Below are 12,687 nucleotides of genomic sequence, written 5' to 3' on the forward strand. Positions count from 1 at the left end.
TAAGTCTCCTGGGTTCTAGGCCCCAGGCCACACAGACCCTTTGCAACCCTCATTCTGCTTGCTCCTGCCTGTGTCCCCTCTTAGACTGCGAGCGCCACAATGGCAGGGAGCATGTTTGTGGCATGTGCCTCCTGGGACAGTGCCCAGCAGCCAGAAGGACCTCCATATTTGGGGTACTTCCTTTTCCTCTCCCAGGGTGCCTTGTCTTGGCTCTGCCAGGGATGGGCTGAATGACAGTGGAAAAGTCTCTCTTGCTCTTTGTGTGTGTGTGAGACAAGGTCTCGCTGTGTCACCCAGGCTGGAGCGCAGTGGCATCATCATGGCTCACTGCAGCCTTGACCTCCTGAGCTCAAGGGATCCTCCCACCTCAACCTCCCGAGTAGCTGGGACTATAGGTGGGTGGCATCACGTCCCCCTAATTTGAAAATTTTTTTGTAGAGGCGGATGCTTGCCATGTTGCCCAGGCTGGTCTTGAACTCCTGGGCTCACGTGATCCACCTGCCTCGGCCTCCAGAGTGCTGGGATTACAGGTATGAGCCACTCCACCTGTTCTTTGGACCTCAGTAGCCTTCTCTGTCAAAGGAGGGAGTAAGCTGAGGCTCCCTGGCTCTAATGCCCTCTGGCTTGGTATTCTCCTCCCTGGCTCCCACCAGATACCCTTCCCCAGCCTGGCTGTCTCAGCAATGCCCGTGGCCCCCGGAGGCACCCACCTTGTACAGCACTATGAAAATTAGCAGCAGCAGCAGAAGCCCCCCGATGCCGCTCAGCACATAGAGGTAGAGCATTTGCTTCTCATACACAACGTCAATCTTCATGACAACCTGGGGGTAGGGGAAGGAGAGTGTCGGAAAATGCCTTTTCCACCCCCGAAAGTCCCTGTGAACCTGGTGCATTCTCCATCTCCTCCTATCCGGACTGCATCACCTGCCTGGAGTCTCCTGCTGCAGACCCTCTCCCTTCAACGCATCACCTATTGCAGTCGCTGCCGTGACTTGGCCAATACACACCTTAGGCAGCCCTAGGCCTTCAATGGCTTCCCTGGAATCACACGCAGCTCAGCATTCAAAGCTGTCCAGAATCTGCTTCTGCTTACCTGTTAGATGCATCTTCCCTCCTCCCCTCTGCCTGCCAGCCACACTGAACTTTCTGCTCTTCAAACCTGCCCTGCCCACGCTCACCACAGAGGCCCCTGAACTTGCCGCTGCCGCTGCTTAGAGCACCCTTTCTTCACTGTCTGACTCTTGGCTTGGTAGCTCCTTTGCTAAGTTGCCATCAGATTGATTTTTTTTTTTTTTGAGGTAGGGTCTCACTGTGTTGCCCAGGCTGGAGTGCAGTGGCGTAATCATAGCTCACTGCAGCCTTGAACTCCTGTGCTCAAACGATCCTCCCATTTCAGCCTCCCAGAGCGCTAAGTACAGGCATGAACCACCATGCCTGCCTCTGACAGATCCTTTTGAGATGAAGTCTCACTCTGTTGCCCAGGCTGGAGTGCGATGGCAGGATCTCAGCTCACTGCAGCCTCTGCCTCCCAGGTTCAAGTGATTCTCTCACCTCAGCCTCCCGAACAGCTGGGGTTACAGGCACCCACCATCATGCCCGGCTAATTTTTGTATTTTTGTAGAGATGGGGTTTCACCATGTTGGCCAGGCTGGTCTTGAACTCCTGACTTCACATGATCTGCCTACCTGACCTCCCAAAGTGCTAGGATAACAGGTGTGAGCTACCACACCCGGCCTCGATTGATCTTTACTTGACACATAAGTCCACCACATCTCAGGTGACTTTGGGGTTGTGAGCCCACCAAGGGAAGAAGCAGCTTCTCCCAGGCTGATGGCTCTGGCAGTGGGGAAGCTCTGACTGGCACAGAGCCCAGGAGCTGTCCTACATCTCGGTCTACCCTGGGGCTCCTGGACTCCCTCTGTTGCCTGTTCCTGGGGCTTCCGAGGAGGTAGAGATACCTGGGCCAGGGAGGCGTTGCTGCCATAGAGGTGGAAATGCCTGCTGCTGTTGAAGGAGATGGAGAGGGAGCTGCAGACGCTGAACATGGAGGAGGCCTGCGGGAGTGGGGAAAGGCGTCAGAACCCGGGAGAAGGAGGACAGGACCCACTGGCCTCTGCCCCCATCACAACACAGTGGGGAAGGGCAGAGAAAGGGGTTCCAGTGGGGTGCACCCATCTCTACTCAACTTTCTAGTGTGGCATTCTTTCCTTTCAATTTTTTTTTGAGATGGAATCTTGCTCTTGTCACCCAGGCTGGAGTGCAGTGGTGCCATCTTGGCTCACCGCAACCTCTGCCTCCCGGGTTTAAGGGATTCTCATGCCTCAGCCTCTTGAGTAGCTGGGATTACAGGCATGTGCCACCACGCCCGGCTAAAGTTTTATATTTTTAGTACAGACCGGGTTTCACCATGTTGGCCAGGCTGGTCTCGAACTCCCGACCTCAAGTGATCCGCCCACCTCAGCCTCCCGAAGTGCTAGGATTACAGGCATGAGCCCTGCCTCAGCCTCTACTGTGGCACCCTAATATGTCACTCCCCATTGTTGTAAGGAAAGCTTTTCTATAAAGAACACATAGGAACTCTCCATAGGCCCATGGAAACAGCATTGCACATTTCACAGAAATCATGGTTCTCTTTCACCTGTAACTGTGTAAACAGGGGATATTTCATGAAGATGGAAAAGAAAAATGGAGGCAGACTGTCTGGTGGGAGCCCACCCCCAACAGCCCCAGGCACTGGGGCCCCCACAGCGATTCCACATCTGTTAGGAGCAGGAACTACCTCAATCTCTCCCACCAGCTCCAGGGTCCCGATCACTTGGACGAGGATCTCCTGCCTGAAGACAACAGGGCAGCGGAACAGGGCTCCGGGGAGACAAGGCTGACGAGGATGAGGAAAGAGGGGTCAGGGCGGCCTCGTTCCGAACCGTGTGCCGCCCAGCCCCACCGTCTCTCAGCTCACACGCCCATACCTCAGCCGTATCCGGCAGCCACTCCAGATCCTCATAGTGGCAGGGCACAGGAGGCTCCTAGGAATGAGCGGCAGGTCTTCAGTTAGAGCCTTCACAACCCAGGTAAGACCCTGGCATCCCAGCTTTCCCCTACCCTGGCCCTAGTCCTGGGTGAGTTCAGACATCTCTGAGTCCAGCAGGATCTGAATTAATCCATCCTCACTCCCCACACACCCAGCCTTGCCCCCCTTGAATTTCTCTTTTTCTTTGTTAGCGACAGGGTCTTGTTCTGTCGCCGAGGCTGGAGTGCAGTGGTGTGATCATAGTTCACTGCAACCTCAAACTCCTGGGCTCAAGTGATCCTCCGGCCTCTGCCTCCTGAGTAGCTGGGACCACAGACACGGGCCACCATGCATGCCTGGCTAATTTTAAAATTTGTTCGTAGAGACTGGGGTCTTGCTGTGTTGCCCAGGCTGGTCTCAAAATCCTGGCCTCAATCGATTCTCCCACTTCGGCCTCCCAAAGTGCTGGGATTTGGGAGGCAGAGCCACCGCACCTGGCCAAGCCCTGCCCTCTGTACCCTCAAATGCACTCACCCCCAAGACCTGGGGAGGGCAGCCCCGCCCTCTCCAGGCAGCACTCACCATCTGCACGCTCCACTGTTGTGTGATGGGCCCCTCGCTGGGAGGCTGTGGCACCCCAACCACGGCCTCCAGGGTGGGGATGTTGTGGTCATGGATGGAAGGCTGGATCCTCACCTGGCACAGATGACAAGGGATGCAGAGCCCTAAATGCCAGCCACCCCAGCTGCTACCCAGACCCTGTGTGCCCTTGCACGCCTCTTCCAGTCCTCATCAGCTGAATCCCCAGGGCCCTTGGTGGTTAGGCAGTGTCCAGTGACTGGGCGTGGCCAGCTTCCATCCTCAGGGCCTTGCAGTGTGGCTTCCATGCTCTTCCAGCTTTCTCCACCCAGTACGCTTTCACACACCCTGCAACATTCTGCTCTAATATTATCTCTGAAGGATTTGCTGACTCCCCAAGGACAGGGCAGCTCCCCTTACTGGGCTCCCACAGAGTCCTCTGCGTCCCCAGCAGGACAGCGAAGGATCTGCTTGGATGTCTGCATCTCCACTAGACCATGAGCTCCCTGAGGACAGGAGCCATTCTTACGCCACTTCCAATCCCCTACTGCTTGACATGGTGCCTAGTGTGGTGACTCACACCTGTAATCTCAGCACTTTGAGAGGCCAAGGTGGGCGGATCACTTGAGGTCAGGAGTTTGAGACCAGCCTGACCAAGATGGTGAAAAACCCTGTCTCTACTGAAAATACAAAAATTAGCCAGACGTGGTGGCGCAATCATATAGTGCTGGGTACTTCAGAGGCTGAGGCAGGAGAATTGCTTAAACCCAGGAGGCAAAGGTTGCAGTGAGCCAAAATCATGCTACTGCACTCCAACCTGGGTGACAAAAAAAAAAAAAAAAAAAATTCTGAGCACCTTTTGTTAAAAAAAGAGCTACCTGTGTTAAGGCTGGGAGACCCAGATATGTATAAGAAAGTGACACAGAAGTGGCACTAACAATGTCTTAGGAAGCAAGAAAATGTGTGTCAAATTAGAAGGATTCTATCATTTATTCATTCAACAAACATTTGTGGACACTTGAAATACCAGTTAAATTAAAAAGGCCAAATGTCAGGGGCAGGATTTGAATTTGACTGTGAAAGATGGACAGGATTTTTATTTTTATTTTTTTTTGACAGAGTCTCACTCTGTCACCCAGGCTGGAGTGCGGTGTCGCGATCACAGCTCACTGCAACCTCCACCTCCCAGGTTCAAGCGATTCTCCTGCCTCAGCCTCCCCAGTAGCTAGGACTACAGGCACACACCACCACACCCAGCTAATTTTTGTATTTTTAGTAGAGACAGGGTTTCACCATGTTGGCCAGGCTGGTCTTGAACTCCTGACCTCAGGTGATCCGCCCACCTGGGCCTCCCAAAGTGCTGGGGTTACAGGTGTGAACCACCACGCCCGACCAGATGGACAGGATTTTAACAGATGAAGGTGGGAGAGGGCATCCAGGAAGAGACATGCAGGGAGCCAGGATGACTCCAGATGAGAGTGATGTGGCTGGAAGGAGGGTGCCTGGGAAGGAGAACAGGAGCTGAGGCTGGAAAGGAAGCCCAAGATCAGACTATGGGGGCCTGGAAGGCTTGAGAGTGAGGAGTTGGAGCAGCATCAAGGAGGCAGTGGGAAGTCACGGAAGATGGCAGAGGAAGAGAGTAGCTCCAGGGAGGTCCATCCCCTGCAGGCATGAGCTGGAAAGAGGCTGGGAGAGGCGGGCCATGGCCCACGTTGGGAGCCTCTCTCTATAGTCCAGTTGCAAGAAGGTGAAGAACTGGGTCTGGGCAGTAGCAGAAAAAGGACCCAGACAACCAGACTCCAGGAGGCAGTGGGACAAGGCAGAAGGGAGGAGAAATTCACCCAGACACGTAAGTTTTCCTTGAGGAAGAGAGGGTGCTTTCAAAAGATTCCATGCAAGCCAGAGGAGATGCTGGCTTAGGGGAAGACAGCAAATTTGGTTTAGAATGTGTTGAGACGAGGCCAGGCACAGTGGCTCATGCCTGTAATCCCAGCACTTTGGCAGGCCGAGATGGGTGGATTTCTTGAGGTCAGGTGTTTGAGACCAGCCTGGCCAACACGGTGAAACCCTGTCTCTACCAAAAATACAAACGTTAGCCGGGTGTGGTGGTGTGCACCTGTAATCCCAGCTACTCAGGAGGCTGAGGCAGGAGAATCGCTTGAATCCAGGAAGCAGAGGTTGAAGTGAGCTGAGATTACGCCACTGCACTCCAGCCTGGGTGACAGAGCAAGACTCTGTCTGAAAAAAAAAAAAAAAAAAAGTAAAAATAAAAATAAAGCACTAGGCACAGAACCTGGGTTTAGAGACTGGGCAGGGTGCCAGCACCTAGCTAAATACCTAACTTAGAATAGGCCGGGCGCAGTGGCTCATGCCTGTAGTCCCAGTACTTTGGGAGGCTGAGGTGGGTGGATCACTTGAAGTTAGGAGTTCCAGACCAGCCTGGCCCACATGGCGAAACTCTGTCTTTATAGAAAATACAAAAATTAGCTGGGCATGGTGGTGGATGCCTGTAACCTCAACTACTTGGGAGGCTGAGACGAGAATTGCTTGAACTTGGGAGGCAGAGTTTGCAGTGAGCCGAGATCCCACCACTGCACTCAAGCCTGGGTAACAGAGCAAAGAATAGCAGCTCATTCAATGTGAGTATGAAAAAGTAGGTTCTCTCTCAGCATCCTCCTTGCTCTCAAACCCTGTGATTCTTGAAATAATGTATCCAGTGGCAGAAAGGAGTTAGCATATGCTGCTGCTGGAAGCCTATAAGTGGAGGCTGTGACGCTCTAGAGAAAGGATTATTGAACAGGTGGACGGCTAGGATGAGGACTGTGTCTATTTGGTGCCTGCATCCTGAGTCCCCAGGATAAGGAATGAATGTGTGACCTATAAGGACCTTCCACATTGGGGTTCATACCTGGTAGATGTGCTTGACTTGGTGGATCTTGGGGCCTTTGGGGGTGAAACTGACATAGAGTGTGGAGTTTTCCTGGCTGTGGAGAGAGAAGGGCAGTGATGGAAGAACGAAGTGACAGCAACCTGGGCTCCAGGAAGCTTCTGAGCACCCAGCCACTGCGTTAGGAACTGCACAGACACCATCTCATTCAATCCCTACCACAACCTGTTCTTTCCCAGAAACTAAGGCTCCTGGACAGGGCCAGCCTCTTGTCCAAAGCCCCACAGTAGAGAGACAGGACTGGAGCCCAGGGAGGTGTGTCCAGTGGAGGCTATGTCCTTCCCACTGTGCGCCACCTCATTGGTGTCCCTGCTCATCTCCTGAATAATCATATCCACTGCTGATGCCCCTCACACCCATCCTTCCAACACACACTGCTGGGTGACCTTCCCGACATCACTCTCTAGTCCTGCAACTCACCTGCTCAGCATCTGCCAACTGCCCCCTACTGCAAGGGAGGGTCAGGTCCAAAGCCTCCCACGTCCAGGCTGTCTCCCTACTGCTCCCCTGCACACACCTGCCCTCGGGTAATCCTGCCCACTCCCCGTCCCCCATGTCTGCCCCACTGCTTCCTCCCTCCTTGCCTTTGTCTGGGCCATGGTTTCTGATGAGGACACCTAGGTTCCTTTTTAGCTCTTCCCCTAATGGCCTCATCCTCCAGACCCCAATCCAAGCCGCACTTTCTCCACAAACCCTTCCATTTGTCCCCCAACCCACACTCATCTTTCCTGGCTCTAATTTCATGTCAGTATCATACTGTGTGGCATTGATGTTCAAAAGTACTGCAGGCCAGGTGCGGTGGCTCACACCTGTAATCCCAGCACTTTGGGAGGCTGAGGCAGGTGGATCACCTGAGATCAGGAGTTCAAGACCAGCCTGGCCAACACGGTGAAACCCCATCTCTACTAAAAATACAAAAATTAGCCGGGCGTGGTCATGGGCACCTATAGTCCCAGCTACTTGGGAGGCTGAGGCAGGAGAATTGCTTGAACTCGGGAGGTGGAGGTTGCAGTGAGCCGAGATTGTGCGACTGCACTCCATCCTGGGCAACAGAGCGAGACCCTATCTCTTAAAAAATGAAAAAATTTGGCCAGGCGCAGTGGCTCACGCCTGTAATCCCAGCACTTTGAGAGGCCGAGGCAGGCGGATCATGAGGTCAGGAGATCAAGACCATCCTGACTAACTCGGTGAAACCCAGTCTCTACTAAAAATATAAAAAATTAGCCGGGCATGGTGGCAGACACCTGTAGTCCCAGCTACTCGGGAGGCTGAAGCAGGAGAATGGCGTGAACCCAGGAGGCGGAGCTTGCAGTGAGCCGAGATCACACCATTGCACTCCAGCCTGGGCGACAGAGTGAGACTCTGTCTCAAAAAAAAAATAAATAAATAAAATAAAATAAAAAAATAAATAAATAAAAATAAAAAAATAAGAAAATTTTAAAAAGCACTGGAAACCTGGACTCAGACACTGTCCTCATCCTTCTTTTTCCTTCTGTAACTGAGCCAACTGGAAAAAGCCACTCGACTTTGAGTTTCCTTTTTTTTTTCCAGACAGAGTCTCACTCTGTCACCCAGGCTGGAGTGCAGTGGTGTGATCTCAGCTGACTGCAATCTCCTCCACCCGAGTTCAAGTGATTCTCCTGCCTCAGCCTCCCAAGTAGCTGGGATTATAGGTGCCTGCCATAACACCCAGCTAATTTTTGTATTTTTAATAAAGACAGGGTTTCACCATGTTGGCCAGGCTGGTCTTGAACTCCTGACCTCAAGTGATCCACCCACCTTGGCCTACCAAAGTGCTGGGATTACAGGTGTGAGCCACTGCACCTGGCCAAGTTTCCTTTTCTATAAGCGAGAAGACCTTTAACAGGTTTTTTTGTTTTTTTTTTTGTTTTGTTTTTTTTTGAGACGGAGTCTCGCTCTGTCGCCCAAGCTGGAGTGCAGTGGCCGGATCTCAGCTCACAGCAAGCTCCGCCTCCCGGGTTCAGGCCATTCTCCGGCCTCAGCCTCCCGAGTAGCTGGAACTACAGGCGCCCGCCACCTCGCCCGGCTAGTTTTTTGTATTTCTTAATAGAGATGGGGTTTCACCGTGTTAGCCAGGATGGTCTCGATCTCCTGACCTCGTGATCCGCCCGTCTCGGCCTCCCAAAGTGCTGGGATTACAGGCTTGAGCCACCGCGCCCGGCCAGGTTTTTTTGAAATAGCAAAAAATTGACGTAACTCCCTCTATTTTTGTTGAAGAGGCCCTTACCCATTCCTGCCCATAGGTTAGGATAATTTTAGAGCACTGAGATAACATGCAAAAACAGCAATCATGTAGTTTTTAAAACTAAGTCTGGCATTAAAGGGGACGTATGTAAACAACTAACTACGTTTTGTTAAAGATTTGGCCGGGCGCGGTGGCTCAAGCCTGTAATCCCAGCACTTTGGGAGGCCGAGGCGGGCAGATCACGAAGTCAGGAGATTGAGACCATCCTGGCTAACACGGTGAAACCCCGTCTCTACTAAAAATACAAAAAAAAAAAAAAAAGAAATTAGCTGGGCGTGGTGGCGGGCGCCTGTAGTCCCAGCTACTCCGGAGGCTGAAGCGGGAGAATGGAGTGAACCCGGGAAGCGGAGCTTGCAGGGAGCCGAGATCGTGCCACTACACTCCAGCCTGGGCGACAGAGCGAGACTCCGTCTCAAAAAAAAAAAAGATTTATAGAAGCACTGTGACCTGACCAAGGACCAAGAAGTTCCCAACCTCCTTGTATCATCTCTGGTGCCCGGATGTCTGTGCTGCTAAGTTACCTCTTGATCTCAACCTCTTTCTCTTCCCCCTACCCTTAACATTAAAGGTGGTCCTTTAGAACACTAGTTCACTATCTTCTCAATTGCCTGGCTTTCCAGATAAACCTGCCTTTCCTCCCACCAACTCTTGCCTCTTAAGTCTGGCTTTCAAGTAACAAGCAGCCAGACCATGGTTCAGTTACAAACCCAACTAGTGATCCCCATGGTTCCTTCCTGCTACTGCGTTCTGAGAGTCACTGACTATGTGTGTGCATGAGTTTGGTCTCTCCAACTTGACTGTAAGCTCCCTGAGGGCAAGAGGTATAGTGATAACTTTTCTCCTGTCTCTCCTGACATTATCAGCCCCCAGGAGGGGAGAGAATCTACGTGACCGAAACAGTCAGGAGTTTGGCTGGGCATTTGGAGTCAGACAGGCTGAAGCTCAGACCCTGGCTTTAGTACTTCCAGCTATTGGACCTCGGGTAAGTGCTGGCCTTCTCTGAGCCTCAGCTTGTTCATTGGTAAAACGGAGAGAGGCACAGCTGCCTCACAGAGGTGCTGAGGGCTCCAGGCAATGTCAGCAACCGCGCAGTGCAGCCGGCCCTCAGTCTGATATAAGATCAGTGTTCAATGAGCCTTTTCTTCCATCAGTAAATGCTGATCCTTCCCCGAACTCTTACAGGGCCCTCACATTTTGGAACGTGGAAAACTGTTGGGGCTGTGGCTGGAATCAGTTCTAATTACCCCAGGGGGCTCTGGGAAAGGAAGGAGGTTCAGAAGGGGAGCCCCAGGGGGCAAAGTCGGGGCCCTGGGTTGGGAGGCTGCGGTGGGAGGAGAGGTTTGGCTATCTGCTGGGAAGGACTTACTCCTGGATGAGGACGTTGATGGGGTACAGGACGGGGATGCTGGTAGTGGCCGAGTTGTCCTTCAGGAGGCCTGAGTCCTCATTGTTACTGCATTGAGGCAAGGAAGAGGCCAGTGTTAGGAAAAGGGCTTGGCCAGGTCTGAGACCAGGCCAGGGATGTGGGCGGGGCCTGCTCACCAGGTCACATTGGCGTGCAACTCGACCAAGTCCCCCCAGGAGCTGTTTACCAGCGTATTAAACATCATCTGCAGAACAACCTGGCAGGGAAGGAGAGGGGAATGGAAATGGAAGGGGCGTGAGGAGCAGCCCCACGGCCCCCACATCCAATCACCATCATCTCAGGGACCCCTTATCAAGTACTCACTGCACCCCAAGCACTGAGCTAGGATTCTACCCAATGCGAAGATGAGGCAACCAAGGCTCCAAACGGTTAAGTCATGTCTATAAGGTCACAAAATGAATAACCCAATCCCAGCTTTGCCTGATTCCAAAGTCCAGGCTCTCAAACATGACACGAAACAGATTCACAAACATTTCTCTTGGGTAGGGGCAAAGTACACCCTTCCTGACAGTCACCTACTCCCTCCTCCTGAGCCAAGAGCTCCCTGCCCTCTGCCAGCTCAGGGTCCCTAGGCTGCTTGGTCCCTGGAGACTTGAAGCACTCACTGAGTGGCCTGCTTTGAAGATGGGAGAGCTCACGTTGCAAGATAACGCCCTGGACAGAAGCTTGGACACTTCAGGAAGCTCCTCACAGCTCACAGGCATCTGGCTATGGGGCTGGGAGTGAAAGGAGGGAACAGGTTTGTTAATGAACAAGGCCAAGGTTCCCCCAGAGGCCACCAGCCCTCCTGGCCTACGTCCCCCAGGGGCTCTGTCCCTGTCATGGCACCTTCTCAGAGGGAAAGGGCCCAAGAATCAGGGCTGCAGACAGAGGCTTAGTACAAAATAGTCACTGCAAGGCCAGGAAAGGTAGCTCACACTGGAAATCCCAGCATTTTGGCTGAGGTGGGAGAATTACTTGAGGAGTTCGAGATCAACCTGAACAGCAGTGAGACTCCATCTCTACAAAATAATCTTTTTTCTTTTAAATACAGGATCTTACTCTGTTGCCCAGGCTAGAGTGCAGTGGTGCGATCTCGGCTCACTGCAACCTCTGACTCCCAGGCTCAAGCAGTCCTCCTGCCTCAGCCTCCCAAGTAGCTGGGACTACAGGGATGTGCCACCATGTCCAGCTAATTTTTGTGTTTTTAGCAGAGATGGAGTCTCTCTATGTCACTCAGGCTGCTCTTGAACTCCTGGGCTCAAGGAATCTGCCTGCCTTGGCCTACCAACGTGCTGGGATTACAAGTGTAAGCCGCCATACCTGGCCTACAAAAGATTTTTAAAAATTAGCTGGGCAAGGCCGGGCGCGGTGGCTCAAGCCTGTAATCCCAGCACTTTGGGAGGCCGAGGCGGGTGGATCACAAGGTCAGGAGATCGAGACCATCCTAGCTAACATGGTGAAACCCCGTCTCTACTAAAAATACAAAAAAAAAAAAACTAGCCGGGCGTGGTGGCGGGCGCCTGTAGTCCCAGCTACTCGGAGGCTGAGGCGGGAGAATGGCGTGAACCCGGGAGGCGGAGCTTGCAGTGAGCCGAGATCGCGCCACTGCACTCCAGCCTGGGCAACACAGTGAGACTCCGTCTCAAAAAAAAAAAAAAATTAGCTGGGCATAGTGGGGTATGCCTGTCGTCCCAGCTATTAGACAGGAGAGTCACTTGAGCCCAGGAGTTTGAGGCTGCAGTGGGCCATGCTTGCGCCACTACACGTTAGCCTGGGCAACAGAGTGAGACCTTATCTCAAAAATAAAAGTTGGGTGTAGGGGGGTAATTGCAACACTATAATGCTGAAAAACCGGAAGTGCTCAAACAGGTCAAAGAGATAATAACGGCTCAGGAAAGTGTGGCATGATCAAAGAGGAGACTATTGTGAAGTTTTTAAAATGCCACTACCTCTATGCATTCAGTAACCATTTACAAAATGAGCCTTATCGTGGGCTAAGCATTATTAAACCATTCATCCCAATTTTGTAAAGGACAGATTTCAGTCTCAGCCTGGGAAGGAAACATATAAGGAAATAGAGGTTCAGGGAGGTTAAGGAACTTTCCCAAGGTGTCATAACTGGGTAACAGTAGGGATCCGTAAGAACTTGAACACAGAACTGTTTGATTCCAGTTATTTTTTTTCTCTCTTTTTTTTTATTGTTGAGATGGAGTCTTGCTGTTGTCACCCAGGCTAGAGTGCAGTGGAGTGATCTCGGCTCACTGAATCTCCACCTCCTGGGTTCAAGTGATTCTCCTGCCTCAGCCTCCCAAGAAGCTAGGATTACAGGACAGGCTACCACGCCCAGTTAATTTTTGTATTTTTAGTAGAGATGCAGTTTCAACATGTTGCCCTGTCTTGGTTTGAACTCCTGACCTCAGGAGTGAGCCACCGCACCCAGCCCAGTTTTTTTGTTTCTGTTTTTTTGTTTGTTTGTT

At 52.3% G+C, this 12,687-nt stretch overlaps 2 protein-coding genes across 2 annotated transcripts in view; one reads left to right on the forward strand and one right to left on the reverse strand.

Annotated features, from left to right (window-relative positions):
• CD2BP2 (CD2 cytoplasmic tail binding protein 2) overlaps window positions 1–12,687 on the forward strand; it is a 249,448-nt gene that overhangs the window by 70,178 nt on the left and 166,583 nt on the right. The gene's annotated exons all lie outside the window — the stretch shown is intronic.
• Window positions 1–12,687, reverse strand: part of ITGAL (integrin subunit alpha L) — a 52,944-nt gene that overhangs the window by 2,791 nt on the left and 37,466 nt on the right. Inside the window, exons 22-30 of the mRNA XM_050773442.1 lie at window positions 10,834–10,944; window positions 10,345–10,424; window positions 10,169–10,255; window positions 6,498–6,573; window positions 3,593–3,706; window positions 2,970–3,026; window positions 2,780–2,878; window positions 1,959–2,054; window positions 711–821 (exon numbers count right to left, since the gene is read on the reverse strand). Of these exons, the coding sequence (XP_050629399.1) occupies window positions 711–821; window positions 1,959–2,054; window positions 2,780–2,878; window positions 2,970–3,026; window positions 3,593–3,706; window positions 6,498–6,573; window positions 10,169–10,255; window positions 10,345–10,424; window positions 10,834–10,944 (831 nt within the window). The remainder of the gene's footprint in view (window positions 1–710; window positions 822–1,958; window positions 2,055–2,779; window positions 2,879–2,969; window positions 3,027–3,592; window positions 3,707–6,497; window positions 6,574–10,168; window positions 10,256–10,344; window positions 10,425–10,833; window positions 10,945–12,687) is intronic.

This window comes from Macaca thibetana, chromosome 20 (assembly GCF_024542745.1).
Source record: "Macaca thibetana thibetana isolate TM-01 chromosome 20, ASM2454274v1, whole genome shotgun sequence".
NCBI lineage: Eukaryota > Metazoa > Chordata > Mammalia > Primates > Cercopithecidae > Macaca > Macaca thibetana.